The 27,756-nt window shown below is 46.5% G+C and overlaps 1 protein-coding gene across 2 annotated transcripts in view; it reads right to left on the bottom strand.

Annotated features, from left to right (window-relative positions):
• The window catches only part of TRIM36 (tripartite motif containing 36), a 589,030-nt gene that overhangs the window by 104,738 nt on the left and 456,536 nt on the right, over positions 1-27,756 (bottom strand). For both annotated transcript variants that reach the window (XM_086961040.1, XM_086961041.1), the window contains exons 7-8: positions 15,185-15,306; positions 13,938-14,225 (exon numbers count right to left, since the gene is read on the bottom strand). In XM_086961040.1, coding sequence (XP_086817166.1) covers positions 13,938-14,225; positions 15,185-15,306 — 410 coding nt within the window. The remainder of the gene's footprint in view (positions 1-13,937; positions 14,226-15,184; positions 15,307-27,756) is intronic.

The following is a 27,756-nucleotide window of genomic DNA, read 5'->3' as shown; positions in this document are numbered from 1 at the left end:
CTTATTTTGAAATTCGACACTGCAATGTCGGGATTGAATGACCTAACTGAATTCAGCAATCTATAATAATTTTGTATTAATCTGTATTTTGCAACGTGTACCTGCCGTGGCTTGCTGCTGCCCGTGTGACCGTGTCTTACGAACTGTAATACAACCTCTTCCCCCCTGGAAAAAGATATTGTAAAAAAAAAAACCCTTGCAACTACGTCTCCCAACAGACACCGGGACGCTAGTTTTTTCAAATACGAGTCTTAGGAACTGTAACATAACTTTTCCCCCCAGAACAAAGACTTGTCTTAAAAAAACCCTTGCAACTACGTCTCCCAACAGACACCGGGACGCTAGTTTCTTCAAATACGAGCGGACATGCCCCTTCGGGTACCACATGTCTTACTCACGGAGGTAGATGGGTGCCGGACCGAAGCGTTTGCAATCTCGCCCACAAGTAAGTGTTATTATGCCATGCTCAATTTGCTTACTCAGACGATCGAACGCCATTAGATCCCTAATCGCACGTTCCTTGTGTTAACAGCTGACATGTATGAGTCTGGTAGAGGAGGTCCCTTGAGGCAGTTTCCTTACTGATACCTACTTTTTAATTGTTATTTCACAGTGACAGCGACCCCCCAGTCCGTGTCCTGAGGAGAACCCGCAGAATCATATTGGGTTCGAAACGCGTTGACCCTCCCTCCAAGATACAAAATAGATGGGGCTTGATAGGAATTAATCAACACACTTGCAATCATCCAGCGGTTTATGTGTCATTCCTAGTCATAGCACTCTATTATGAACTTTACTATGTATCTTGTGTCGGTGTTGACAAGTAGGCTAATTTAACAATCTGCTAGTCCACTTGTTCATTATTATTCAGGACTGGTGCCTCAACATTTTATCTATTTGAGGCATAGTACAGTTGTCTATGTGACTATTTATGTGACAATTCTTTTGTAAAATTACTTTGTTTCACATGTTTATTTCAGTGTATTGAATGTATTTATGTATTTGTGTAAATATTGTGTTGTGTTTTGATGTCAAAAAAACTCTTTCAAAAAAATCTTATAAAGTAAGAATTAACTAAACACAAACTGTTGTCCTACCTAGTAACTGATTTCACTAGGGGGTGTATTGTTGCGATAATTCAATCTGCCCGGCCATTTGTTTTTGCTTACTTGGCTGCCAGAATGACATTACAGACTTCAGGAGACAAGTCAAATGGCCTCAACTGTCGCAGCTCAATCTCCAAGCATGGAGGTGGAGACTGGACATGTTCGGGTGGAAGACCGTCCCCTGCTGCTGCGATAGAAGGTCCTCCTGAAGAGGCAGACGAATCGGGGGATCGACTGACATACTGAGTAGCTCGGGATACCAGTACCTACGCGCCCTGTCTGGAGCCACCAGGATGACTTGGGCCCGGTTGCACTTGATTTTCTTCAGCACTCTGGGCAGAAGTGGTATAGGCGGAAAGGCGTACAACAGACTGCAACTCCGCTCGCGACGAAAAGCGTCCCCGAGCGAGTGCCGCCTTGGAAATTCCAACGTGCAGAACTGATGACATTGCGCGTTCTCTTCAGTGGCGAATAGATCTAACCAAGGCTCTCCCCACTGCAGAAAGAGGCCTTGCGCCACGTCTGAGTTCAGACGCCATTCGTGATCCATCATGCACCTTCGGCTGAGCTCGTCTGCCCTGGCGTTCAGAGAACCTGCCAGGTGTTGAACCACCAGGGCACGCCCTGATGTGCCAGCCACTGCCAGAGGCGCAGAGCCTCCGGGCAAAGGGTCCAGGACCCCATCCCGCCCTGTATGTTGCAGTACCACATGGCGGTGGTGTTGTACGTGAACACCTGCACTACACTCCCCCGGACAGAGGGGAGGAATGCCTTCAGTGCTAGACGAATCACCCGCAGCTCAAGAGGGTTGATATGGAGCTGGGACTCCGCCGGAGACCAGAGGTCTCTGATCTCCGCCTCTCCCATGTGGCCTCCCCAGCCCTGGAGGGACGCGTCCGTCCCAACTACGTGCTCCGGCTGGGGAAGGGAGAGGGACCTGCCTCTGACCCAATCGCGGTCCCTGAGCCACCACTGCAGTTGTTTCGCAGTGTCCTCCGAGATCATGACATAGTCGGACAGGTTGCCCTGATGCTGGGCCCACTGAAACTTCAGGTCCCACTGCAGAGCCCGCATCCGCCACCTGGCGTGATGCACCAGAAGGATGCAGGAGGCCATCAGCCCCAGAAGCCGCAGCGTCAACCTGACCGAGACCCGGGATAAAGGCTGAAAGAGTGGAATCAGAACCTGAATATCCCAGACCCGCTGTTCGGGAGGATAAACCCGAAACTGCGCCGAGTCGAGGACCGCTCCGACGAAGAGGAGCTTCTGAGAGGGGCACAGGTGTGACTTCGGCACGTTGATGGAAAACCCCAGCTGGTGCAGGAGGTCCGCTGTTGTCTGACTACTGTTAAGAGCGAGCCCGCCTTCAACAACCAGTCGCCGAGGTAGGGGAAGACTGTAACCCCTAACATGCGCAGATGAGCTGCGACACCGCCATCACTTTCGTGAACACCCGTGGGGCACTGGTAAGGCCGAAGGGGAGCACAGTAAACTGAAAGTGCTTGTGGCCTACCGTGAACCGCAGGTAATGCCGGTGGGCTGGCAGGACAGGGATGTGAAAATAAGCGTCCTGCAAGTCCAACGCTACCATCCAGTCTGCAGGGTCTAGGGCAGCTGAGACATGAGCCAATGTCAGCATCTTGAACTTCTCCTTCCGGAGGAAGCCGTTGACGTTCCGTGGGTCCAAGATAGGGCGTAGGCCCCCTTTGCCCTTCTTGGGTACTAGAAAGTAGTGGCAGTAACAACCACACCCTACTTCTGGCCCATGGGCCTGAAAGCTCGGACTAAGAGGGTTTTGAGGCGGATGCTGCAGGGGGAAGAATGGACTTGCCTCGCCGTTGTCCCCGACCGCCGCCACGGCGGTTTCCACGTCCGCCACCGTGCTGGACGGTAGTCTGCGGCCCGTGGCTGGCTAGATGTTTGGGGGCGCCCCTTCCTTGGCGACGAAAGGAGCGAAAGGCAGCCGTTTGCTGGGTCTGGGCCGAGAGGCCCAAGGACTTGGCCGTAGCCCTGGAGTCCTTAAAGCGCTCAAGCGCATGGTCTGCCTTGTCGCCAAAGAGGCGACTGCCATCGAACGGCATGTCCATAAGTGTGTTCTGGACATCAGCCGAGAAGTTGGCGGACCTCAATCAGGCGTGGCGACGAATCGCCACCGTTGTTGCCATCGCTCTGCCCAGGGAGTCAGTAGTGTCCAGCCCACACCAGATGGAATAACGCGCCGCATCTCGACCCTCCACAAGGGCTTGGCCGGGTTTAGCCCGGACCTCTACCGGGCATTCTGGCAGCACGTCTGTGACCGTATCCCACAGAGAGTGGGTGTAGCGGCCCAAGAGGCACGCGGTGTTGACTGACCGCAAACCTAAACTCAGGGAGGTTAGAATACCTCCTTCCCGTATTGTTCGTACCTCTTGGATTCCCGATCGGGGGGACCCTCCGGGAATGAGGTCTGGGAATTAGAGGCCTGGGTAACCAGGCTCTCGGGGGTGGGGTGGGTAGACAGAAAGCAAGGGTCGCCCGGAGCCAGGCGTTGGCACCTGGCCACGTTCCTATCCACAGGCTGACCTGTAGCGGGCTTGGACCAAGTGCCCAGAAGAACGTCAGATAAGGCCTCATTAAAGGGCAGCAGAGGCTCGGCCGAGCTTGACTGCGGTTTAAGGACCTCAGTGTGGAGGTTAGTCCTCACGGCCCCGACGGGGAGCTCAAGGCCCAAGGCCATGGCCGCCCTCGTCAGCACCACACTATAAACTGCCCCTTCCTCCGTAGCCACGCTAGGAGGGGAGACAAAACCAGTGTCGGGCGAAGTGTCCAGACCACTGGCCTCCCCAAGCTCTCCTGTCCAGTCCTCAGAAGACTGACACTCACGTGCCAGAGGGTCCTCAGACCCCTCCCAATCCCCCTCGTCACCCATCGCCTGGTACTGAGGCTCAAAGGATGGGGCCAGGTCATAGAAGTAGAAATCTCCAAGCGGCATCGAGAGCGGCGCCGGACCCGAATCGAGGGTAGGACCAGGGACGGCATCGTCCTGGGACGGCGCCGGGGGCGACACCCTTGGGGCCAGGGCCGGCGAGGTAGTTAGGTCGACCGCCAGCGACCCAGATCCGGATCCAGTGGGGCCCTGCGGCAGCGGGACCGGAGTCACCGACGGTGCCGGGGCCGAAGCAACCGGCCCGCGTGGGGACCCAGTCGGGCCGCTTGGCCCGAAGGCGCCACAGAACCCGACGGAGTGAGCGACCTCATAGCCGAGAGGAAGGCCTTGATCTCCTCCGGCGTCTCGTGCTGCCCAGGGACCGGCGGGTATGGAGCAGGTCGCGACGCCCGCAGCTCCAGCGGAGCCGCGTGGGCGGTGTCGCCCGAACCCCCGGCCACGTAGTGCGAGCGTCGGGGGGAGTCAGAAGAGCGATGGTGCCTCTTCGACTTCTTGTGCCTTGTACCTGAGGACTTCGAGCGCGAAGACCGATGACGACTCCCGGAACTGTGGTGACTCCGGCCCCGCGACTGGTCCCTCGGCCTCCTTTCGGACCGGGACCTCGAGCGGCGTGGGGCGGACGGCCGAAGCTCGAGTCGCTTACAGGACCGCTCCAGTCTAGCTTTAGACGTCAGGGCCCGGCAGTCAGAGCAGGACTTGTCGTAGTGGTCCGGGCCGAGACAGTGCAGGCACCGGCGATGGGGGTCGGTAACCGAAATCAGTCGGTTGCAGACGGCACAGGGCTTGAACCCGGGCATCCCTACCTGCACCGTCGGAGTCGAGAGACTTTGAAAAGAGATCAAAAAGGATCGTAAAAAGTTTGTCAAAAATTGACTAGGGTACAACTTTTTCCGGATCTGCGCTTGCTGGTGCGGAAAAAAGAAGAACTGACGTCAGCGTGCGGAGGCGGCGTATAAGTACTCTGACGACGTCATCACAGCGACCACGATGGACGCGGAGCCGCGGACGACGCCTACCGACGCGCATGGGTACTGCTACGCAAAAAAATTCCGGACCCAGTCTGACGCCTGGGGATATTCTAAGGTAAGGAATCTATCACTAACGTGTCTCTTTCAGATATTGTATTCAGCCTCCATCAGGGTATCTGTGTGCCCCCAAGGACACACTAAAGCGGTTTTAGGATTGAGCCCGCTGGAGAGAAGGGGGGCTGTGCCATATGATGTCTCTGCCATCCTCGTTGTCTTTGAGAGCCACCCCCTAAGCCATGGAAGGGCTGAAAATGTTGTTGGGATGGAGGAGGAGTCTGGTGCTGACAGATGGAAAAACCCCTACTGTACTCATAGAGGGAGTGAAATTATGCGTGGGATTGCCTTGGTGCAGTATTAATGCCTGAGTAACATGCTGTGACTTTGCTTGCCTTGAAATGCTCCAAAATAGAGTCCGCTTTGTAACCAAAAAGGCAAAATCCATCAAAAGGCATGTCCACTAATGAAGCTTGGACGACGCCGGGGTGGCCATGGACCACATCCAGCCATGGAGCTGGAGCACCACACTGGTAGTCACAGCATTTTGCAGACAATAAGTCATGTCCAATCCTGAGTGTATCACAAATTTTGCCACGTTGTAGTCGTCCTGGATATCCTTAAAAGATCCTTAAAGGTCATCAGGAACAGCGACTAGAGCTTGAGCCACAATATCTCAAATGGCATGGGAGTAACAGCCGAGGAGATGGCTGGCATAAACGGATCTCATAACAAGACTTGAGGAGAAATTTCTCTTGCTAAAAGTCTTTACTCTTTTGAACTCACAAATGGGAACAATGGTAGGAAAGGCACTGGAATTAACCCTGCTAGGCTGGGCTTTTCTGAGCTGGATGCTGTGTGAGGAAAGCGGGATCCCCAGGTGCAGGACAATGGCAAGAGGTAACCTATCTTAATAGGAGGCCCTGAAAAAAGCTTCACCCAGGGTTCCAAAATCGTTTCAGTAAGTGCCTTGGTAAATAGAAACAGTGTCTCAGTAGCAGCCCGGCAAGGCTGTTATACATCAGTCAGTACACTAGTTTCCACTTCTATGACTGGCAATTGTAGGTTTAACACTTCAGCTGTCCTTCGCATCACAGCAGCTAAAGAGGTGCTTTGATCTGTAAAAGGACCCGGGGAGACAAGGCCAGAATCAAGCGAAGAGACAAGCCCGCTGGAATCCTGAAGCTCCTAATACCAGTTGCACACATAATATTTAGAAACACACTCGTCCGTGTCATCACAGCTGTTTTGTGAGTCTGTGCCAAATAAATCATGTACAGTCTAGGCCTTAACATGTGGTAATGGCATGGTATCAGAATAAGATAGGTTGTCAAGAAGTAGCGCAATAGCGCAACTTCAGACAAAGTTGTGGCATGTTATTGAGTCAGATAGCACAATAGTTTATATAACTGGAGCCAATGACATTGATGCAAGCAGGGCTGGTGTAGGGGATGAATCTGGGGCAAAAGCAGGCACCAGACCCAGTGCTGAACCCGAAACAGTTCCAAGGGGACAGACCGTGCTGGGGGCAGATCTGCTAGCACCAGAGAAAGTCCAATTGGAGGTCCCCGAGGATGCTTGAGGCCCAACAGCAGGGCAGTAAAGTGCATTGCTATTCTACAGGCTTCTACTTGCTGCAAAGTAACTAATAGACCTGGGAATTCAGGGTGTGCTAAGACCAAACTCAGAATCAGCTCTGATGGAGATTGTGAACGAGACCAGGGGACATGTAGACTGCCCTCGCACCCACTCTGGAGGAATGAGTGAGCATATACTGCTGATGGTCCTGGGCATCAGATGTAGGTTCCAGGGAGCCACACAGCTTTTTATAAGTGGACATAATGACAGTCATACAGACGCACACATAAATACAAAGATGCATGCACATGAGGCTCAGAATATTCTCAGCCCAGAATCCAGACCCTGTTCTCTTCAGCTCCTGAGCTGATCATGTACGGAAATCACACATTTTTACTCCAGCTCTGGCAGCCCCACACTTCAGTGCGCCAATACAGGCTTCTGATCTGTTTACCACTGGCACTCTCTGTTCCTGGCAAATTGTTCACACACACTGTGGGACCCACAAAGCAAGGCCTAAATGATGACATGTCTCCTTGTGACTTTGCTATATTGAAAGTGGAGACAGATGGTTGTGTTGTAGACCCTACTGATAAACACAGCATGTGGTTGAGTGTTATGAGGCCCTCGTATTGGTTTTGCTGGCTGCTACTCTGAAGAGTCTAAAGGTAAGAACTGCTGAGTCTTCGATAAGTACAGACTCTGAATTAGGTTACGGAATTGGATTCAATGTAAGAACTATGACTCAGGTGCTGATGAGCTGCCAGTAACTCCTGAGCTACTATTTGGAGACCCCTGGTTCAGCATCTAAAGAATGCACACCACAAAATCACAACTAGAGCGCATTACACCTTGGCAGTCCCTTGCCTTTATGTAGCTCTGCAGACTTCATCCTCGTGTGGATCCATGACATGGGCTAGAATGTGCATATTATGATGCCATTTTAATTTGAAATGCTTGAGACACCATATTTTGAAGGGGAATGTTTTAATCTGTTGGCAGCCAAAATTACAGTAAGGATTGTGTTACTTACCCTGTAGACATCTGTTCGTGGTATGTGTGACTGTAGATTCACATGCTTAGCATATTTCCACCATCTAGTGTTGGGTCCGGATGTGTGCAAGTTGTTTTTCTTCTAAGAAGTGTTCCGAGTGAAACGGTAAAGTGACTCCTCCTCTCTGTGATAATGCACATGGGCATCAGCTTCATGGTTAGATTGTTTTCCTGCAGGCAGGCGAGAATGGAGAAAAAGTAAGTGTTAAGAGATATTCATGCCACTAAGATGATATAAATGAACTGCAACGGCCACAGGTGTCCAGGGAGGAGGGTGGGTTGCATGTGCATCTACAGCCCTACATGCCACAAATGGATGTCAACAGGTTAAGTAACAACCCGTTCAAGGCATGTATGGATATAGATATACATGTTTAGCTAGGCTGTAAAGCAGTCTCTCCTAACTAGTGGTGGCTGACATGTGGGTGCTGCAGATGCTTGAAAGACAGTACCTAGCACTGCCTGACCTACATTGGCTTGCTGGTGTGCTAAAACATCCACACAATATTTTTTTGTGAAAGAGTGTGATGTAGACCATGTAGCTGCTTTGCAAATATCAGCTATTGGAATATTGTTCAAAAAAGACATGGGTGCTCCTATCTTACAGAGTGTGCCCTAGGTGGGGTGGACAAAGGTATTTTAGCTGATGCCTATTTTGCAAGTAGGCAGCAATTGCAGCTAATGTAATAAGCAAGGTCAGAGGTCTGTAAATGAAGAATGTTTTGGGGAACAGTTGTGTCAAGTGGATTAATGCTTTATTTATGACAGCAGAAAACACACTGTTTCCATTTTGCTGCACAACACGCTCTAGTTGTGGGTCTAGGAGCTCCCTTAAGAATGCTCATACATTCTGATGGGATATTTAAATAACCAAATTCTATGACTTCAGGCACCAAACCAAAGGTTTGAGTGCCTTTGGGTTCCGTATTTTCCTATGGTTCTCAGTGAGAAGATCTGGGTGGAGAGGAAGTTTCTTGTGGGGAACTGCTGATAGTTCCTATAGCGTGGTGAACCATGGCTGGCTTAAGTGGGTTCTACTAGGGCGAGGAGAACAGACATTTGCTTGAGCATCCACACCACAAATGGAATAAGATAGAGAGGGGGGAAGCGTAGGCAAATATCCCTGGCCAGTTCATCCTTAGACCATTGCCCTTGGTCTGTGGGAGTGGTAACCTGGAGAAGTCTGGGCATTATTTCGTTTTCTGCGGTTGCGAAGAGTTCTGTGTGTGGAAGCCCCCACCTGTAAAAGTATGGGAGAAGGACTTGAGGGTGGAGTTTCCATTTGTGGATTTGTTGTCATATCCTGCTGAGGAGGTCAGCAATCTGGTTGTCCTTTCCAGGAAGGTGTTCTGATATTAGGTGAATGTTGTGACTTATTGCCAAACACAAATCATCTGAGATAGGCGTGATAACTGTAGAGACTGTCGCCCCCACTGTTTTTGTAAACAGAACATTGTTGTCATGTTGCCTGTGCAGATCAAGAGAAGCTTGAATTGTGAGGTGATCTAGAAATGCTTTCAATTCCAAGTGTACAGAGTGTAGCTAAATGATAACGAGACCCTGGTGTTTGGGTTCTCAAAGACCCTGGACTGTTAGATGATGTAGGTGATCACCCCATCCCTAAGGGATGCATCCGCTGTGTAAATGATCTGGAAAACAGGGACGAGAAAAGGTCAACCCTTTGCCAAATTTTGTGTGTTCCAACACTGAAGAGAGCAATGAGTGCAGCTGTCTACCAACACTAGATCCTGTAAGTGACACTGTAATTGAGACTACTGGCGTGCTAGACATTCTTGCAGCGGACGCATGCGACACTATTGTAATGCATGATGCCATCATGCCCAGGAGTTGCATAACTGTTTTGGCTGTTATGCTTTGATTGTGTCGGAATTTGTGCAACACTGTTTGAGTATTTTACATTCAGGTAAGATTTGGGTAGGCTAATCCCAACTGTGTGTGGAGTATGGCCCCTAAGTACGGATGAACTTGCAATGGTTGAAGATGTGATTTTTGTATGTTTATTGTGGATCCCAGTTGATGCAGAAGAGTGGTTCGAGTGTCTTCTTGACACAACAGAAGTGTACTACTGGCTTTTATGAGACAGTCGTCGAGATGTGGAAAGAAATTAATGTTCTGTCTGCGTAGATGTGCTGCTACCACTGCTAAGAATTTGGGTAAGCACACCAGGAGCAGTATTTGCCTCCGAAGAGGAGGACTTTGAATTGGTAATGTTTTACTGCTACAACACATATTTGAGGTATTTGTGATGTGGTGGGTGAATGGAAATATGGAAGTAAGCATCCTTTAAGTCTAGTGCTGACAAAGTTGCATTGTTAAAGCAATGGAATCACATCCTGAAGAATCACCATATGGAAGTGTTCTAATGGTATGGAATGACTTAAGGGCCTGATGTCTAATACGGGCCTTAATGATCCGTCCGTTTTTGGAAGGGGGAAGTTTAGGAAGTATACTCTGGTGCATTGATACTCAAGAGGGACTGGTTCCATGGCTCCTTTTAGCAAGAGAGCTTCTACTTCCTGTTTTAGGAGATGTTGATGCTCTACATAAAGATTGTGTCTACGAGGTGAAATGTTTCGAGGTGTGGTGATGAGCTCCAGACAATAATCATATTGGATAATGTCAAACACCCACTGATCTGATGTTCTGGTTTTCCAAGTATTGAAAATGTGTTGTAGTCTGCCTCCGACAGGTGTTAAATGGTCGGAGGGGAATGAGAAGGAAGTCATTGCTTTGAGATGGAGGGTACAGTGCATGTGGAGGCACCACTACCCCATTCTTTAGAATTGTTCCCACTGTATACACCCTTACAGTATCTTCTAGAGGGGGAAACCTGATGTTGTTGTCTGTAGGAGGACATAGAGGCATCAGAGGATGTAGTTTTGGAACCTAGCTTATATGTGGCTGAGAAAGCAAATGACACGCAAATGATGGACAGAATGCAGATCTATTGTTCTTTTGATCACCATGCCACCCCAGTTTAGACCCAGCCATTTACACTACAATTCAGTCTTGACCCTGCGCCTTATGGAACAGTCCAGCCTGAACTGCCAAGCCAGGTCCTCCCTGAACCAGAAACAAGCATCATGTGATCCGGTTTTGGGGTATCACCTCACATCAGCCAGTATACCTTGAATCCAGTGGCACAGTGAGCCCGGGACTCAAGCCTGGACATAACTTGTTCACTTAGTGCGAGAAAGCAGAAGACACACAAATGATGGACGAAATGCTGAACAAATCAAATTCACCCCAGACAAGAGGAGATCTTGGTTAAATCCATTGTTCTTTTGCTCACCACGTCACCCCAGTTTAGACCCAGCCATATGCAAATTAGTCTTGACCCTGCTCCTCATGGCAACAGTCTAGCTGGAACTGCCAAGCCAGGTCCTCCCTGGACCATAAATGAGCATCCTAGGACCGGTTTCGGGGTTTCAGGTCAAGACTGATTTGTATACGACTTGGTCTAAACTGGTTTGGAATGATGAGCAAAAGAATGATGGATTTAACTCAGATCTCTTAACTGAGGTGAATGTTTGATTTGTTCCTCATTACTTCCATCATTTGTATGTCTTTTGCTTGCTCACCCTAAATGCGCTGGGTATGCCCAGTCGTGGGCCCCAGGCTCACTGTGCCACTAGATTCAAGCTAGCCTGGCTGATGAGGAATGATACCCCAAAACCGGTCCCAAGATGCTTGTTTTTGGTCCTGGGAGGAGCTGGCTTGGCAGTTCTGGCTGGACTGTTCACATTAGGAGAAGGGTCAAGACTGATCTGCATATGGCTAGGTCCAAACTGGGGTGGAATGGTGAACAAAAGAACAATGTATTTAACCCAGATCTCTTGACTGGTGGTCAATGTTTGGTTTGTTCGGCATTCCATCCATCATTTGCGTGACATCTGCTTTTATGTGAGGCCCCAAAAGGAGTCACGAGTAGTGGAGATTTGGCTACTTATCTTTTTTTATAATGCTTGGTCCACCTGGGGATCAAACAGATGTTCCTTGTCAAATGGCACATTTAGTAAAGTCTGTTGTCCCTCTGGTTTAAATCCAGACACATGCAGCCATGTATGCCTATGCAGTAATATGCTTGTATTTATGCCTCTAGCATCTGTCTGTTGAATCTAGGGAAAATCTGATGTAATTTTTAGAAATGAGTACCCCTCAGTAACAATTTCTTGTCCCCTCTTTCTATATTGTTCAGGGAGATGTTGGAGGAGACTCTCCATCTAATCCCAATGTGCTCTATCGTACCTCGCCAATACAGTCTGGCTGTTAGCGATGCACCAATGATTGGAAGCTTGCGCAGCCACCCTTATGCCTGAAGTGTCAAGAAGCTTTGACTCTTTGTACGGCAAAGTGGCACCAGCGGAGGTCTGTAAATTAGCTCTTTTGCATGTACTGGACTGAAGACTCTGGAGGGAGTGGCCCTTTAATATATATAGGATCAGATGGTGCTGGTTTATATTTTTTATCTACCCTAGGTGTAATTATGAGTGCTCTAACAGGGTCTTTAAAAATATCCTCAACATGCCGGAGCATGCTCTTGAGCATGGGGACGTATTGAGGTCCTGGTAAGAAGAAGAGTCATCAGGAAGTGAAGGTCTGGCTGGATAAGGTCAGGGTCAGTATCCCCTGGAGGATCAACATCATAATTGTTCCAGGAGGTTGAGGATGTGAATAATCTACTCCATCATCAACTCCAAAAGGAGATTATGGAGACCCTTGTGGGGTAAAGTCTCCTGTACCAGTGTATTACTAAGGTGGTGGTGGAGGAGATAGAGGTGGAGGTTGTAGTGGTGAAGAAGCGGGTAAAGGAGGAGGCATAGGACTGGTCGCTATGTCCTTTTTCTTCTTTTTAGGAGTTTGAGGATGAGGCTGTACAGCTTTTGCTATTATTCAACCAGTTTGAAACTGGATATCTTTTGTCTTTTGCCTCGGATCGAGCCGCTCCTGCATAACCTGGAGGATTGGTCCTGTAGGCAATTCTGTTGTGGAGATTACAGGTTGCGGAACCGAACTAAGTTTTCCCTTCAGTGCGGAAGTAGAGCTTTCTTTCAGTGCCAAAGTGTATTTTTCTTTCAGTGCTAAATGAGTCTTGTTTTTGGTGCCGAAGAGCCCTTGGCTTTGTACTCGAAACAGGGTTGTCAGGCCATGAGGTGTTGAGAGCAGAGAAATTAGTTGAATGGCTCGAAATCAAAGCTGGACGGACCGAAGCAGAGTGTGGTAATTTGGGCTTAATTTTCAGAGTCTAGCACAAGAGTAGGCATCCATATCAGATGTTGGGTGTCTTCCATGGCCTTGAAGAATAGAAGCTGTAAATTCACTCAATCCTGAGTATCTCTTAGTGAATTTTACAGGGCATGAATACTCATGGCACATTGACCCGGAGGAAGGTCTTCAATTTAGAGATGCACTAGACGGTCCCTCAATGTCTATTTCAATAGGAAAGATCAACAAGCTTCAAAGTCGTCTTCTCTGTGATCTGAGGACAGGCATAAGTTGCAAACCTGATTGAGGTGGCTCCTCCAATATTTTATGTGGCAGGAGGGACAAAAACAAGAGGGAGTCTGTTCCATTAGCAACACATTGTGGATGGAAGCCGATGGCAGAAAGAATAGATATGAATGGGCAAGGCCGAAAGCCGCAAGTCAAGAGCGCCGAACCAACGACGAGAATTTCAGTATTTATTTTGATACGCTAGAATGGAAACTCGATCGCAAACAATACAGACAAATGGAAAAAGGTGTAACAACTCGGACGGAGTCCGAAGCAGTCTCGAATTGGAGTGCCACCAAACACGGCCGAACCTCACGGCGGAAAGAAAACAATCTAACAACGAAGCCAATGACCATGAGCTTTATAAACGAGAGAAGTCACTTTACTTCATGACTGGGAACACCTTTTTAAAGATAAACAACTTGCACACATCCGGACCCAACACTAGATGGCAGAAGTATGCCAAGCATGTGTATCTACAGTCACACATGCCTCGAACAAGTGAATCTCTCCTGTAATTTCTATTAATAACTATCTCTAAAATGTAACAGTATAGCTCTTAGCACACATATGAAAATGATTTGCTGTACGTACTACATGATTACTGCATCATAGAAACTTTAAACATTTTTACCAGGTGTTCATGTACTGCCAATAGACTTCCGCTATATCACATTCCTCAAACATCAGGCCCACCTGCAGAAGAGGGGCAATACAACAAATAATAACTTAATGTACCTGGAGCTGGAGGAGTGTGGTAGATAACTTCGCCGCTATACAGACTACTTATGAAATCCTTAAAGCCTCGAACTCTAAAGGAGTATGTACTGTTGATTTCGAGGTCAGAAACAACTTTGCTGGTTCCAAAGACTTGAATCTCTTCCCAGGACACATCTTCATCTTTGTCATGCCTTCTATATTCAAGGACATAACTGTCTGCTGAAGCCTGGTCAGGTTGCTGCCAACAAATGAGTGCTTCATTGTAGATATTACTTAGTTCCTCGTTAATCCGGGGTGTATTCATACCTGCAATGTCAATAAAGGAGAGGTAAATGCTGAAAAATAAGTATTCCAATTGGATTACATAATACATTTTCATATTGTGCATTACATGTCTATTGCAATAACCGTATTGAAATTTGATTCCACATCTGCATATGTGAAATACTATAAAATTCAACAAATATTTTCTATTTTATTGGGATTTCAATTGAATCAAGTCTAGTAAACACTCTGCTTTGCAAAATTAATTGCATTATTTTGTAAGTGAAATGCTTAGACCAGATTATCAAAATATTTTTCATAAAGAATTTGAAGCACATTTAAATTCTGATCCAACAAGTAAGTGGTAAAAACCACACTGCCTAATTTTAAAGTTATTCATTTTGTTTGTGTTGGCATTTGTGGATATTTGCAAACAGACTATTTCTATTGTAGTACATTAAAAAATGTTGAGGCTGTTACACATCTGTATGAATGATGGTGCAATGACAAATGTACTGTGCATCGAGGCAAATCACAGGAAACAACATTTGGAACAAAGGCTGTATGAGGTGTGTGCATGAGGAGATATTTCAAGAAAGTGATGAAATTAATTATCTAGGGTTGATGTCATTTAGGAGTAATGCAGCAACGAGGAAGCAAAATAAACAACTACCATACAAAAAAGAACTGTCTCATCTAACTGGAATGTTAGATACCTAAACTTCCAGTTAAAAAACAGTTTAACTATAGTGTGAGTTCTATGATCTGGCGACTGAAAAGTTGTTCTAAAATTGTTTATTTAATGTCTTGCACATAATCAAGGGGCAGAAACTAGCAGTAGTAATAACAATCAACTTGGTATTTCTCTCGATTTCACATAGAGGAATGATACAATTATCTTTTGAGGAACAATACAAAAGTAAATCAATACTTAGAAACATCGAAAAATATTTTAATCAAGAAGAGAGAAGAGTTCTGCTCTGAGATAGTGGGTATCTTACCCTTGGTGAATGAAATAGTGCTAAGAATGTCTTTTTCTGGAGAAACATCAAGTTTAAACTCATCAAAAGAAGAATGTACCGCAGGCCGGAAGGATTTCAGTGACTCTGTAGCTTTCTGAATTCTGTGAAAAAAGAATGCAAATGATTTGTACCAAGCCATGCAATGCAAATATAAGGCCAGATTATTAATCAATTAAAGTGTAGTCAACATGATAAAACAACTATTATAAAAAGAGAGCATGATCTGGACTTGCCACATGGGCCACCAATAAAATAAAGTGCCTCATTTGTAGTAGTGTGGGAATGGCAGCTTAAATGTTACATTTACAGCTAGCCTACTGTTGAAACTAAGGCAAATTAATTAGGCGAGATCCTTCAACCAGGTCCCATCCCTTCTGAGCTTCTAGATCCATGTAACCAGGTCCTCGGGGACACTCTCATGGCCACCTAGTCTAATCAGTACTCGGACCCTTTGGCTTGTTGACATAAACCAGCCCTCAGTGATGCCGATTTTCGGACAAGACATCCCATTCCTGAAAGTCTGGAGGTACAGGCATTGAACAAGTGAAATCACTCCTAATCCCTCTCCAAGTAATCCTCCGGTTAGAGAGTAGAACAAAAATGCTACTTACCAGTATGCATCTGTTCTTGGCATGTAGGGCTGCTGAGATTCATATCTTAGCATAGATCGCTGCCTAGTGTTGGGTCCGGATGTTTGCACTTTGTTGTCCTGGAAGAGTCTTCGAAATATCACGAGATAGGTGACTCCTCCCTTGGACTACGGTGCGCCAGGGCATCTTATCCATCTTCAGATTGTTTTTCGCCATTGTGGCAAAGATGGAGTGTAGAAAAGTAAGAGATGACCATGTAAATGTATGTAGAAAGAATTACTGCAGCTGTGACAGGCACCGGGGAGGAGGGTGGGCGATATGAATGTCAGCAGCCCTACATGCCAAGAACAGATGCATACTGGTAAGTAGCATTTTCCGTTCGAGGCATGTGGGCTGCTGAATTCATATCCTAGCATAGACTGTATAGCAGTATCTCCTCTAGCGGAGGTCACCTGTACCAGCTTGAAAGAATTTTTAGGAAAGCCTGGCCTACAGCAGCTTGCTGCTTTGCTTGCACGTCTACACAGTAGTGTTTAGTGAAAGTGTGTATGGTAGACCATGTAGCTGCTCTAAATATGTCTTCTAGTGGAATATTTCCTAGGAAAGCCATAGATGCCCCCATTTTGCGCATTGAGTGGGCTTTTGGGGGATCTGTTCGAGTGAGCTTGGCCGTTTGATAGCATATTTGAATGCACTTAACTATCCATCTGGCTATTCCTGATTTTGAAATAGGATTACCCTTATGCTGTGGACCAAAAGCAACAAATAGTTGTTTTGTCTTTCTGAAAGCTTTAGTTCTGTCAACGCAATATAATAGAGCTCTTTTTACATCTAGTGTGTGTAGAGCCCTTCCAGCCACTGATTGCGGGTTTTGGAAGAAAACTGGAAAATCTATTGACTGATTGAGATGAAATGTTGATATAACTTTTGGCATGAACTTAGGGTTAGTACGGAGCACTACCTTATCATGATGTATTTGCATGAAAGTTTCTTGAATTGCTAGTGCCTGTAGCTCGCTCACCCGCCTGAGGGAGGTAATGGCCACTAAAATATGCCACTTTCCATGTTAGGAATTGTAATTCGCACGAATGGAGTGTTTCGAAAGGTGGCCCCATAAGTCTGCTAAGTACTATGTTTAAGTTCCAGACTGGCGCAGGTGGATGTCTTGGAGGGAAAATTCTTTTAAGTCCTTCCATAACAGCTTTGATAGGTGGTATTCTGAACAGGGACAGGTGTTGTCTGTTCTCGAGATATGCTGCTATAGCAGCAAGGTGTAGCCTTATGGAAGAGTATGCTAAATTGCATGTTTGAAGATGTAACAAGTAACATACTATGTTTTGGATGGAGGCATCTAATGGATTGATTTGGTTAATATTACAGTAATTTACAAATCTCCTCCATTTAGCTGCGCAGCGTGCTCTAGTAGTTGGGCGTCTTGCTTCCTTGATAATGTTCATACAGTCTGGGGGCAAGTTAAGATATCCAAACTCTAATACTTCAGGAGCCAGATAGCTAGGTTCATCTGATTGGGATCTGGGTGCCTGATTTCTCCACAGTTCTGCGTTAACAGCTGTGGCGATAGGCGCAGCCTTTGGTGTGGGACTACTGAGAGTTCTAGGAGTGTCGTGTACCATGGCTGTCTTGCCCATGTGGGAGCAACTAGGAACATTGTGAGGGACTGTTGCTTTAGTTTGCGTGCCACTAATGGAATCAGTGGGGTTGGTGGAAAAGCGTACGCAAATCTGCGTGACCAGTTCATCCATATCGCATTGCCCTGTGACAACGGGTGTGGGGACCTGGCGGCAAAGGACTGGCATTTTGAGTTTTCTTTTGTGGCAAACCGATCTATCTCTGGATGCCCCCACCTTTTGAAGAATGGTTGGAGGACTTGAGGGTGAATCTCCCATTCGTGTATCTGTTGGCTGTGTCTGCTTAGTAGATCTGCAATCTGATTGTCTATTCCTTGGAGGTGTTCTGCCAGGAGAAAGATGTTTTTTGGAATTGCCCACCTCCATATGCTCTGTGCTAGGTGAGACAGCTGCGGAGAGTGTGTCCCTCCCTGTTTCTGTATGTAGTACATGGCTGTCATGTTGTCCGTCCGGATCAATACAGCCTTGTTGTACAAGTATTTCTGGAAGGCTTTCATTGCTAGCAATACTGATAGCAACTCTATGTGGTTTATATACAGTGTCTTCTGCTTGACTGTCCAGAGCCCTTGGACTGTGTATTGAAGTAGGTGGGCTCCCCAACCTGTCAGTGATGCGCCCGCTGTTAGCACTACCTGTGGAACTGGCTCTTGGAACAGTCGAACTTGGAAAGGTTTTGTGGGTTCCACCAATGCAGAGAGTTGTAAGTGCGACTGTCTACCAACACTAGGTCTTTTAGTTGTCCTTGAGCTTGGGTCCACTGCCGTGCTAGGCATTCCTGCAATGGGCGCATTTGAAGTCGGGCATGACATGAGGGACCATGAATATGCAGGAAGCCATCATGCCTATGAGCTGCATGAACACTCAAGCTGGGAAGGAGTGCTGTGGGTGAAATCTTTGAATTAGAGACTGCATGTTGGCTATCCTGGCTGGATTTGGATATGCTTTTGCCACCGAGGTGTTTATTGTTGCTCCCAGATATTGTTGTATGTGGGAGGGCTGCAGATGTGATTTTGTGTAGTTTATGGAAAAACCCAGACTGTGCAGCAGCTGAATTGTCTGGGATTTGTGGCTTGCACACTGTGCGTATGAGTTGGCTTTTATGAGCCAATCGTCCAGGTAGGGGAACACATGGATGTGTTGCCTTCTTAGGTGTGCTGCTACTACTGCTAGGCATTTTGTGAAAACCCTTGGTGCTGTAGTTACCCCGAAGGGGAGAACTTTGAATTGATAGTGTTGACCTTCTATCGTGAACCTGAGGTATTTTCTGTGAACTGGATGTATAGGAATGTGAAAGTATGCATCCTTGAGGTCTAATGTAGCAAGGAAGTCGCCTTGTTCGATTAACGGGAGTACTTGTTGAAGAGTGATCATACGGAAATACTCTGAGAGTATGTATTGGTTCAGAGGTCTGAGGTCTAATATTGGTCTGAGGGACCCGTCCTTTTTGGGAATTAGGAAGAATAGGGAATATACTCCTGTCCCTTGGTGTTGAAAAGGGACTGGCTCTATGGCTCCCTTTTCTAGCATGGATGTTACCTCTTGTTGTAACAGCGTGACGTGTTCCTTGGACATAGGACAGTGTTTGGGTGGTATGTTGGGTGGAGTAGAAGTGAGTTCCAGGCAATAACCATACTGGATAATTTGTCTCACCCACCTGTCTGTGGTAATTGCTTTCCAGACTGGTAGAAATTGTGTTAGTCTGCCTCCGACCGGTGTTGAGTGGTCTGGAGGGAGTGTGAACAAGTCACTGTTTGGTGGCGGTGGAGGCTCTGGTGTTGTTGCCACCACGTCCTCTGCCCTTGTTATTAATGCCTCTATAACCTCCTCTGTTGGAGCCTTTATTAAAGGTGCTCTGGGTATTACTCTTGAAAGTGGAGGAAGTTTGTGATGTGTTGCCTCTACCTGAGCCTCGAAAGGAGGAGCGACGAAAGGAACTTCTGGATTGTTGGAACTGAAGTGCGCCCATTGACTTAGCAGTATCAGTATCCTTTTTCATCTTTTCCAAGATGGTATCTACTGCAGGGTCAAACAGAAAGTCTTGGTTAAATGGTTGGTTGAGGATGGTTGACTGCACTTCATTTTTAAATCCGGAAATGCGTAGCCACGCATGCCGGCGTAGTAATACACTAGTGTGTCAGCAGCGTCAAGTGCACATTTAATGGAAGCATTTGTTATAAATTTGCCTTCCAGTATTAGGTCGTAAGCTTTAGATTTTAATGGTTCTGGGAGGTGTTGTAGTAAACCTTCCAGCTGGTCATAATGTGCTCTATCGTATTGTGCAAATAGAGCCTGTGTGTTTACAATTCTCCAAGTGTTTGCTACTTGGGATGCCACTCTTTTGTCTGAGGATTCTAGTATCTTTGACTCTTTGTCAGGAGGGGGAGCATCTCTTGTTGTCTGTGAATTAGCTCGCTTTCGAGCGTTTGCTACCACTAATGAGTCTAAAGGCAACTGTGATTTAATATAAGAAGGGTCTGTAGGGGCTGCCTTATACTTTTTTTCAATTCTGGGATTGAGGACACGCGCTCTGGCTGGATTTTTAAATATGTCTGGTGCATGTTTTAGTACCCCTTTTAACATAGGAAGTGTACGTACGCTCTTTTCTGAAGTAGGAAAGGTGTCGAATAGGAAATCCTCTTCTATTGGGTCAGTGTGCATGTCTACATTGTGATATTTAGCTTCCCTATCCACTAGTTGGTTAAAGACAATGGTGTCGTCAGTAGGCAACAGGTTTGTGGGATATGTAGAGGTGTCAGGGATGGGTTTTGGGTCGTATGTATCATAGGGATCCTTTTGGCCATCCCATGTGTTATCCTGCACATCCTGATAGTCAGGGTCTCCACAGTTATTTTGAGGATCGTCCCCTATGTTTTCTGCCTCATCATAATGTGAAGGAGAGTAAGGTACATAAGACATGTCAGGAAAGAAAGGAGGAGTGAAAGGTCTTGAGGGAGATGTTGCAAAGTCTTTCTTCTTTGGAGGAACAGGGGAAGAAGTGTCAGTGTCCAAAGGTCTCTTCTTCCTATGGCAAACTGTTACCCGTGCTTTTTTAGGGTCTATATACAGTTTAGGTTGTTCTTTTTCCACTGGATCAGGGTGGAAAAGTTCTTCCTCAACTGTCCGTGGTTTTTGAGCCGATGATTTTGGCTTAGTCACTTGTTTTTGAGTCTTTGGCTCGAGGGCCTTAGGCTGTGTAGCTTCTTTCGGCTCGACTGTAGTTTTCGGGTCGGTGACATTTTCGGCTCGGCGACTCCCTTTTGTTCGACGTGTTTTGTCTTTACCGTCTTTTTTGGTTCGACGACCTTTTTCGGATCGACCGTGTTTTTTGGTTCGATAGCCTTTTTCGGATCAACCAGCGTTTTCGGGTCAAGCCCTCTCTCCGGGTCGACTGGTGTTTTCGGTTCGATAACCTTTTTCGGATCTACCGTTTTTTTCGTCGACTCGGCTGCCTTCTTCGGGTCACCAGGAATTTTAGTGTGACCTGTTTTTGGGAGGTCGACACTTTTTCGGCTCGATGGCCTTTTTTGGGTCGACTATTCTTTTGGGATCGATGACCTTTTTTGTTTCGATGGTTTTCTTCGGCTCAACAACCTTTTTCGGTTCGGCTGCCTTTTTGGGAATAGTGTAGCTAGTTCCCGGGGTCTCAGAAGGCTTGTGTTTGGTCTTCGGAGCCGAGCCAGAAGGTGGGGTCTCTAAAGGGGTTTGTCGATCTCGGCTAAGGCCTTTAGGCGATGCTTCGACTGGAGCCTTGTCTTGAGATGGAAGCGGGGTAAGGGGCGTGGTACTCACGGATTGCCCTGTTGTGATCCTGTCATCGGAGTCAGACTGGTCTTCTATGGTGACAATTTCGAGGTCGAAGACCGCCGCTTCTGGGAGGTCGTGTTCGTCATCAAAAATGTTCTCCGGTTCCGGTGCCTACCGCTGCATCTCTTGTCTAGCGGCCCGTCGGTTCGGGATAGTTTTCTTCGACCGGAACGGAGCACAACCTGGACAATCTTCCTCGTTGTGCTCGGGAGAGAGGCACTTGTTGCATACTGTTTGTTTATCAGTATGTGGGAACTTGGAGTGACATTCTGGGCACCTTTTGAATGGGGTCCTTTCCATCAGCAGCAGGCCCACGTGGCGTCGAAAAGGCCCAACAGCCCGCGTCGACGACCGGATCGAGATGGAAAGTATTATAGAGTAAAGGTTTACCGAACAAGAACAATACAGTCGAGGTAGAAGGCCTTTTGGCCTTAGAAAGTTGAAAAGTTTCGGTTCCAAAGTTGGAGATGAGGATAGCATCCGAACCCAATGGCGGAAAAAAACTATCTGAAGATGGAGAAGATGCCCATGCGCACTGTAGTCCAGGGGAGGAGTCACCTATCTTGTGATACTTCGAAGACACCTCCAGGACAACAAAGTGAAAACATCTGGACCCAACACTACGCGTTGATCTATGCTAATATATGAATTCAGCAGCCCACATGCCTCGAACATGTGTTGATGCCTATGGTAAGAGAAGGTACGGCTAACTTAGCCTTAGAAATCTTTGAACATAGTGTAACTTCTGGGCAGGTACACCCATGATTTGTGGCACTTGGCCACCAAATATTGCAGGTGGTCTGGAAAATCTCAGAGCCTCGCTGGCTCAAACAATACTTGATGGCCATGATGCGCCAAAGTATGATGCATGATGGTTTGGGTAGCACAGTGTATGCTGTAAGGACTACTGGCATAAGCGTTGTGCTTAAAAGGCATGCCTGGATGAGATCATCTGGGTTTTCAGGAGCTGTCCAAGTGACTTTGATGGAAATGTCCTTAGATGGTTTCAATGTTTGAAGAGGTTGATCCAATTCTTAAATGGTTTAAGGACAGTCTAACCCCAACACAATCCTTGGTACACTCATTTCTCGCTAACCAGTTCGACCAACAGTACAGAAAATGTAGGAGTTATTCCAAGACAAAGTCAGCCCTCTCAAACAGAGCAGCAACACCAGAATCAGACCTTTTGGGTCAGTGGTTCTGGTGGCTGAAGAAGTCTTCATCAGCAGGAACAGCTCTCCTCTCCTCTGCTGCAGAGCCTGCCAAGGTGAATTAACTTGATCTTGCAGACCCAAACTCAGCCAGTAGGAGGGATGATACGACATTTCCTCCGCACCTGTAAAACAGTCACATTGGACTGATGAGTCTTGCTAGCTATTCAAAGGGTTTGTGCTTTTCTGTCATATTGTAGTAGTTGTATTAAGGGCAGCATAAGCGCTAGATTTACTGCCTACTGTTAACAAGCATTGGCATAGCCAATAGTTCTCGCTTTTGGGACCTTCTAAGTATTTATTTATGCAGCATAATATCCTTTGTGCAACCACATCAACTGTTGCATGGCTAAACACTTATAAGGTATCAAAGGCGAAACCTATTGGCTATGCCAATGCTTGGTGTGGTTGTGTGTGTGGTTGTGTAGGTGGTTTTGTGGGTAGTTGTGTGGGTGTAGGTGTGTATGTGGGTGTGTGTGGTTGGGTGTGTGTGGGTGGGTGTGTGTGGCTGGGTGTGTGTGGGTGTGTGTGGGTGTGGGTGGGTGTGTGTGTGTGTGTGGGTGGGTGGGTGGGTATGTGTGTGGGTGGGTGTGGGTGCGGTTATGGGTGCGGGTGGGTGTCTGGATGTGTGTTTGGGTGTGGTTGTGTGTGTGCTTGGGTGTGGTTGTGTGTGTGCTTGGGTGTGTGTTGTTGTGTGTTGTGTGTGGATAAAATGTATACATTTTCTTGTCTAATAAATAACTTGTTTCGAAATACCGCTTCAGAATGCATTTGTGTTGTTTGTACATGCTATAGAAATCCAGTATTACTATTAAATAATGTCATAGTATTCAGTTTATCCACCTTTAAAGTCTGAAAGGCTGTCAGCACAGCAGAAATTCAAACCCTTGATCTGCACATCACAGCACATTACATCACTAGTCCATTTCACTGATGCACACATAGTACGAAAGTGCTGCTGTAACAATAAGGGAGAAAGGAGTATCTAATCATTTTCCATCCTTCAGCACTTGTGCTGACCTCCAAGTTAGCGTCTTATAGATGGTTGTGAATCGGCATCATTAGTTTTCCTCATGCCACCAAATGGCCAACTCTCATTTAAACTGAAGCATAGCGAATCCCAATGCTTAATGTGCCTATATTGTGTGTAAGGGAGATTAGAGAAAAGACTATTTTGTGGCACAAACAAAAATCACCCACTGGTATAGAAAAAAGATATACAAAGGAAGTAGAGGTAAGGACATATAATGACATAGTCGGTGCTCATCGTTTTTGCGACCTTATGTACAACTGCTGCAGTAGCCACGTATGACAGGACTCTTTAAGACTTTAATATGAGGCACCTTGCGGTTTTACACTGAGATGAAATTATTGCCAGATTCAGAATTTTCGAGGGCAAAATGAGAGATATTTAGCAGAATCAGAGTTACCACACTCTGATTTCAGAAATTGTCTCACTTTCCAATCTCTGTTCCCCATGCAACTTTGACCAGGTATCACTGTCTCCTGGTAAATTGTGCACAGGGAAAAATTGTGGGGATGAGATTATTACAAAACTCTGAATACTACGAATGCCTAGTATCTCCAGCCCACTCAGAATGAGAGTATCCCCCAACTGTTAGTGCCCATTGTGAGCATCAGGATTATGATCTTCTTTTCCTGCTTCCCATCCTTTTCGTACTGGTTCTTTTTAGAGGGTGACTGGATTATTAGACAGATAATTGTCCTAGGCCAGAGTCTCAAATATATTGTTCAGTAGAAAATTACATTTACAACCGCAAAAAGTTGGATTAATGTTTGTAATCCCCAAATCTAAATGGCAAAAATCAGGATTTAAATACATTGACCTTTCGTAAACTCATGGAAAGTCGCCGGTATAGCAGCCTTTCAGCAGCCTTGAAGACAGGCTTACAGGAACGAGCCTTGGTGTTCGCATGGGAGGGGTAGGGAGTGGCCATAAAGAATTCAAGGAAAGCTTACTTAACCATAACTTTGTGGATATTCACAAACATTTCCAATTTCTCTTAATGTCCAGTTGTGTAAGACGCTTAAAGAAATGTTCAAATTAGGCGTGAAGTGGATCAAACATTCACATACTTACAGGGAGTCAAGTGAAATAGATTTCTGTGTGGTAATAATTTCACGTGAAGACCAAAAAAACAAGGGTGATTTCTGCGTTAATCCTAACCCACAGGTGGAAATTTGCTGCTTTAAGGAAAGGCATGTTCATGGAAATAGGCGATTTTTATAGTTTTTTGCTCCGAAGGAGATTTCTGTGAGTATAACAGAGAAACCTTACAAACACCCGAGCCAGAAGCCAACAATCTGTAAAGTTACAAATTCTTTTATAGATCAGACCCCTTATCTCATGGCTCTCGAGTGAACTCCTGCATCAGCAGAAAGTTCATTTTACATGTGTTCAGAGCAAAGTTCTTTCTGAGATCTTGATCCCGATGTGATGTTTCGCTTACACTGCACGCACTGCTCTGAGTTTGGCAAGTACTGGAGTTGAACCTTTACTCCCAGCCCTCACGCCCCTCGTCCGGAACAATGTGATAGACTTTTGCTTTTTGTCCCCATCTGGGCTGTGATCCGGGAAAAAACAACAGCCCCGGCTGCCAGGATCCTGTCACTTGTCTTTTTGTTATTTCAAGAGCGCTGTGTGCTCTGCACCTCAGACCCAGAAATACGGGGACTGCAGCATTGCCAGATCAGAGCCAGAGGACCAGTGTTCTGACCGCATCTCTGGGTAGACTAAGGCACACTGGCAGGCTTCTAGGAGCTACTTGAACACTGTGAGGAGCATGGACCACATCGGCAGAGTGTGGCTAGTTAGGAGAAAACCGTGGGAGTGTGGAGAGCTTGAGGCTGGAGCAAATGGGCAGAGTGTGAGGAGCTTGGAGCATATTGGGGAAGTGTAAAGAATTTTGGCACATCGGCAGAATGTGAGGAGCTTTGAGAACACAAGCATTGGCGGCCGCAAAATTAAATAAAAAAAAACGCGAGGGGTGACGCGCTTGGTGGGCACGCGCGTCCCTGCAAGTGCTGCCTTGCTGGCGATCAGCATGCTATATTGCGCATGTGCGCGCATGCTCTTGTGCGCATTCTAGCAAGTTGATCGCCAGCAAAGTAGCATTTTTCAGAGCCCCAAAATATCTCGGCCGAGTGCAGCGCATGCGCTGGATCAGGCTGAGACCTAAAAACGAACTCCTGTCATGTTCTCGCTGCTGCGTTTTACCCTGTACATCAGAGCCATGCTAGGAATTCATAAACACACGGAATATAGAGAAGAAAAAGCAGTAAAAATATAAAACACACTGAAGGACTGATGCGTTACGCCATTGTATAAAACGCAACGAGTTTATTTTCAACATTTTTTCACTCAAAGACTAAGGCAGAGCCCTGCATTCTGGGTTTCTACTCACAGAAGCCTATATAAACAAGCATTTGCAATGCAATAGGTCTCGCATTAGGAAAGTTTGAGCTGTTGGTATTGTAAATTACACATTTTTTATTTATGTGTTGGTTTTGAAAATAGCAAAATTAATAGCTTTGTCATTTACAATGCCAATAGTTATAACTTTCGCAAATGTGACACCTATAGCATTTGTAATGCAATATGTGTTGTATTTACGTGACTTAGATATATTGATATTACAAATAACAATGACGTTTATATTTTTTAATAATTAATACTTAAATAAAAGTTATTGTAATTTATAATGGCAATAGTTTCAACTTTTGTAAATAACTTTTGTGAAGATTATATTCAGTGTATTTTATTGAGACGAAAATCCAATAACAGAAGTGAAATATTAACATCTTTTTCTGACATTTGTAATAAAGCTTTAAACATTGAGAGAACATATTTGAACCAGTTGTTGTTGAATGATTGCACACATTGATGCTGTGGTGGCGACGAGTGATGCTGTGGTGATGCGATAGATAGAGAGAGGGCGATAGATAGAGAGAGGGCGATAGATAGATGGAGGGCGATAGCTCGATAGAGGGAGGGTGATAGATAGATAGAGGGCGATAGAGTGAGGAAGAGAGAGAGAGAGAGAGAGAGAGAGAAAGATAGGGTGAGGGCGATAGAGTGAGGGCAATAGATAGATAGATTGATATAGTGAGGGGCGATAGATAGAGTGAGGGTGATAGATAGAGGGAGGGTGATAGATAGAGGGAGGGTGATAGATAGAGGGAGGGTGATAGATAGATAGATAGATAGATAGATAGATAGATAGATAGAGTGAGGGCAATAGATAGAGGGCGATAGAGTGAGGGAGATAGACAGATAGATAGATGGAGACATAGAGTGAGGGCGATAGAGTGAGGGTGATAGATAGAGTGAGGGTGATAGATAAATTGATAGAGTGAGGGCGATAGATAGAGTGAGGGTGATAGAGTGAGGGCGATAGATAAATTGATAGAGTGAGGGCGATAGAGTGAGGGCGATAGAGGGAGGGTGATAGAACGATAGATAGATAAAGTGAGGGCGATAGATAGAGTGAGGGAGATAGATAGATAGATAGAGTAATTATGTGGCATGTAATTATGTGGCACGGAGGGGTATTGTGTGGAGTGTGTGTTGCATTCAGTAGAGTGTAATTATGTGGCGTGTAATTATGTGGCACTGAGTGGTATTTGGAGTGTATTGTGCATTGAGTGCAGTGTAATTATGTGGCGTGTAATTCTGTGGGATTGAGTGGCATTTGGAGTGGTGGTGGTGGTTGTGGACATGGTGGTGGAGGTGGTGGTGGATGTGTTGGACATGGTGGTGGTGATGGATGTGGTGGACGCGGTGGTGGTGGATGTGGTGGACGCGGTGGGGGTGGACGCGGTGGTGGTGGACGTGGTGTTGGACGTGGTGTTGGACGTGGTGTTGGACGTAGTGTTGGACGTGGTGTTGGACGTGGTGTTGGTGAACGTGGTGGTGGATGTGGTGGTGGATGTGGTGGTGCTGCTGGACGTGGTGGTAGTGGACGTAGTGGTGATGGACATGGTGGTGGTGGACATGGTGGTGGTGGACATGGTGGTGGTGGACATGGTGGTGGTGGACATGGTGGTGGTGGACATGGTGGTGGTGGACATGGTGGTGGTGGATGTAGTGGTGGTGTATGTGGTGGTGGATGTAGTGGTGGTGTATGTGGTGGTGGACGTAGTGGTGGTGTATGTGGTGGTGGACGTAGTGGTGGTGTATGTGGTGTTGGTGGTGGATGTGGTGTTGGTGGATGTAGTGGTGGGTGGTGGACGAGGTGGTGGGTGGTGGACGTGGTAGTGGGTGGTGGACGTGGTAG

Source organism: Lissotriton vulgaris, chromosome 3_1, assembly GCF_964263255.1.
Source record: "Lissotriton vulgaris chromosome 3_1, aLisVul1.2, whole genome shotgun sequence".
Classification (NCBI taxonomy): domain Eukaryota; kingdom Metazoa; phylum Chordata; class Amphibia; order Caudata; family Salamandridae; genus Lissotriton; species Lissotriton vulgaris.
This window is presented reverse-complemented; position numbering and strand designations above follow the sequence as displayed.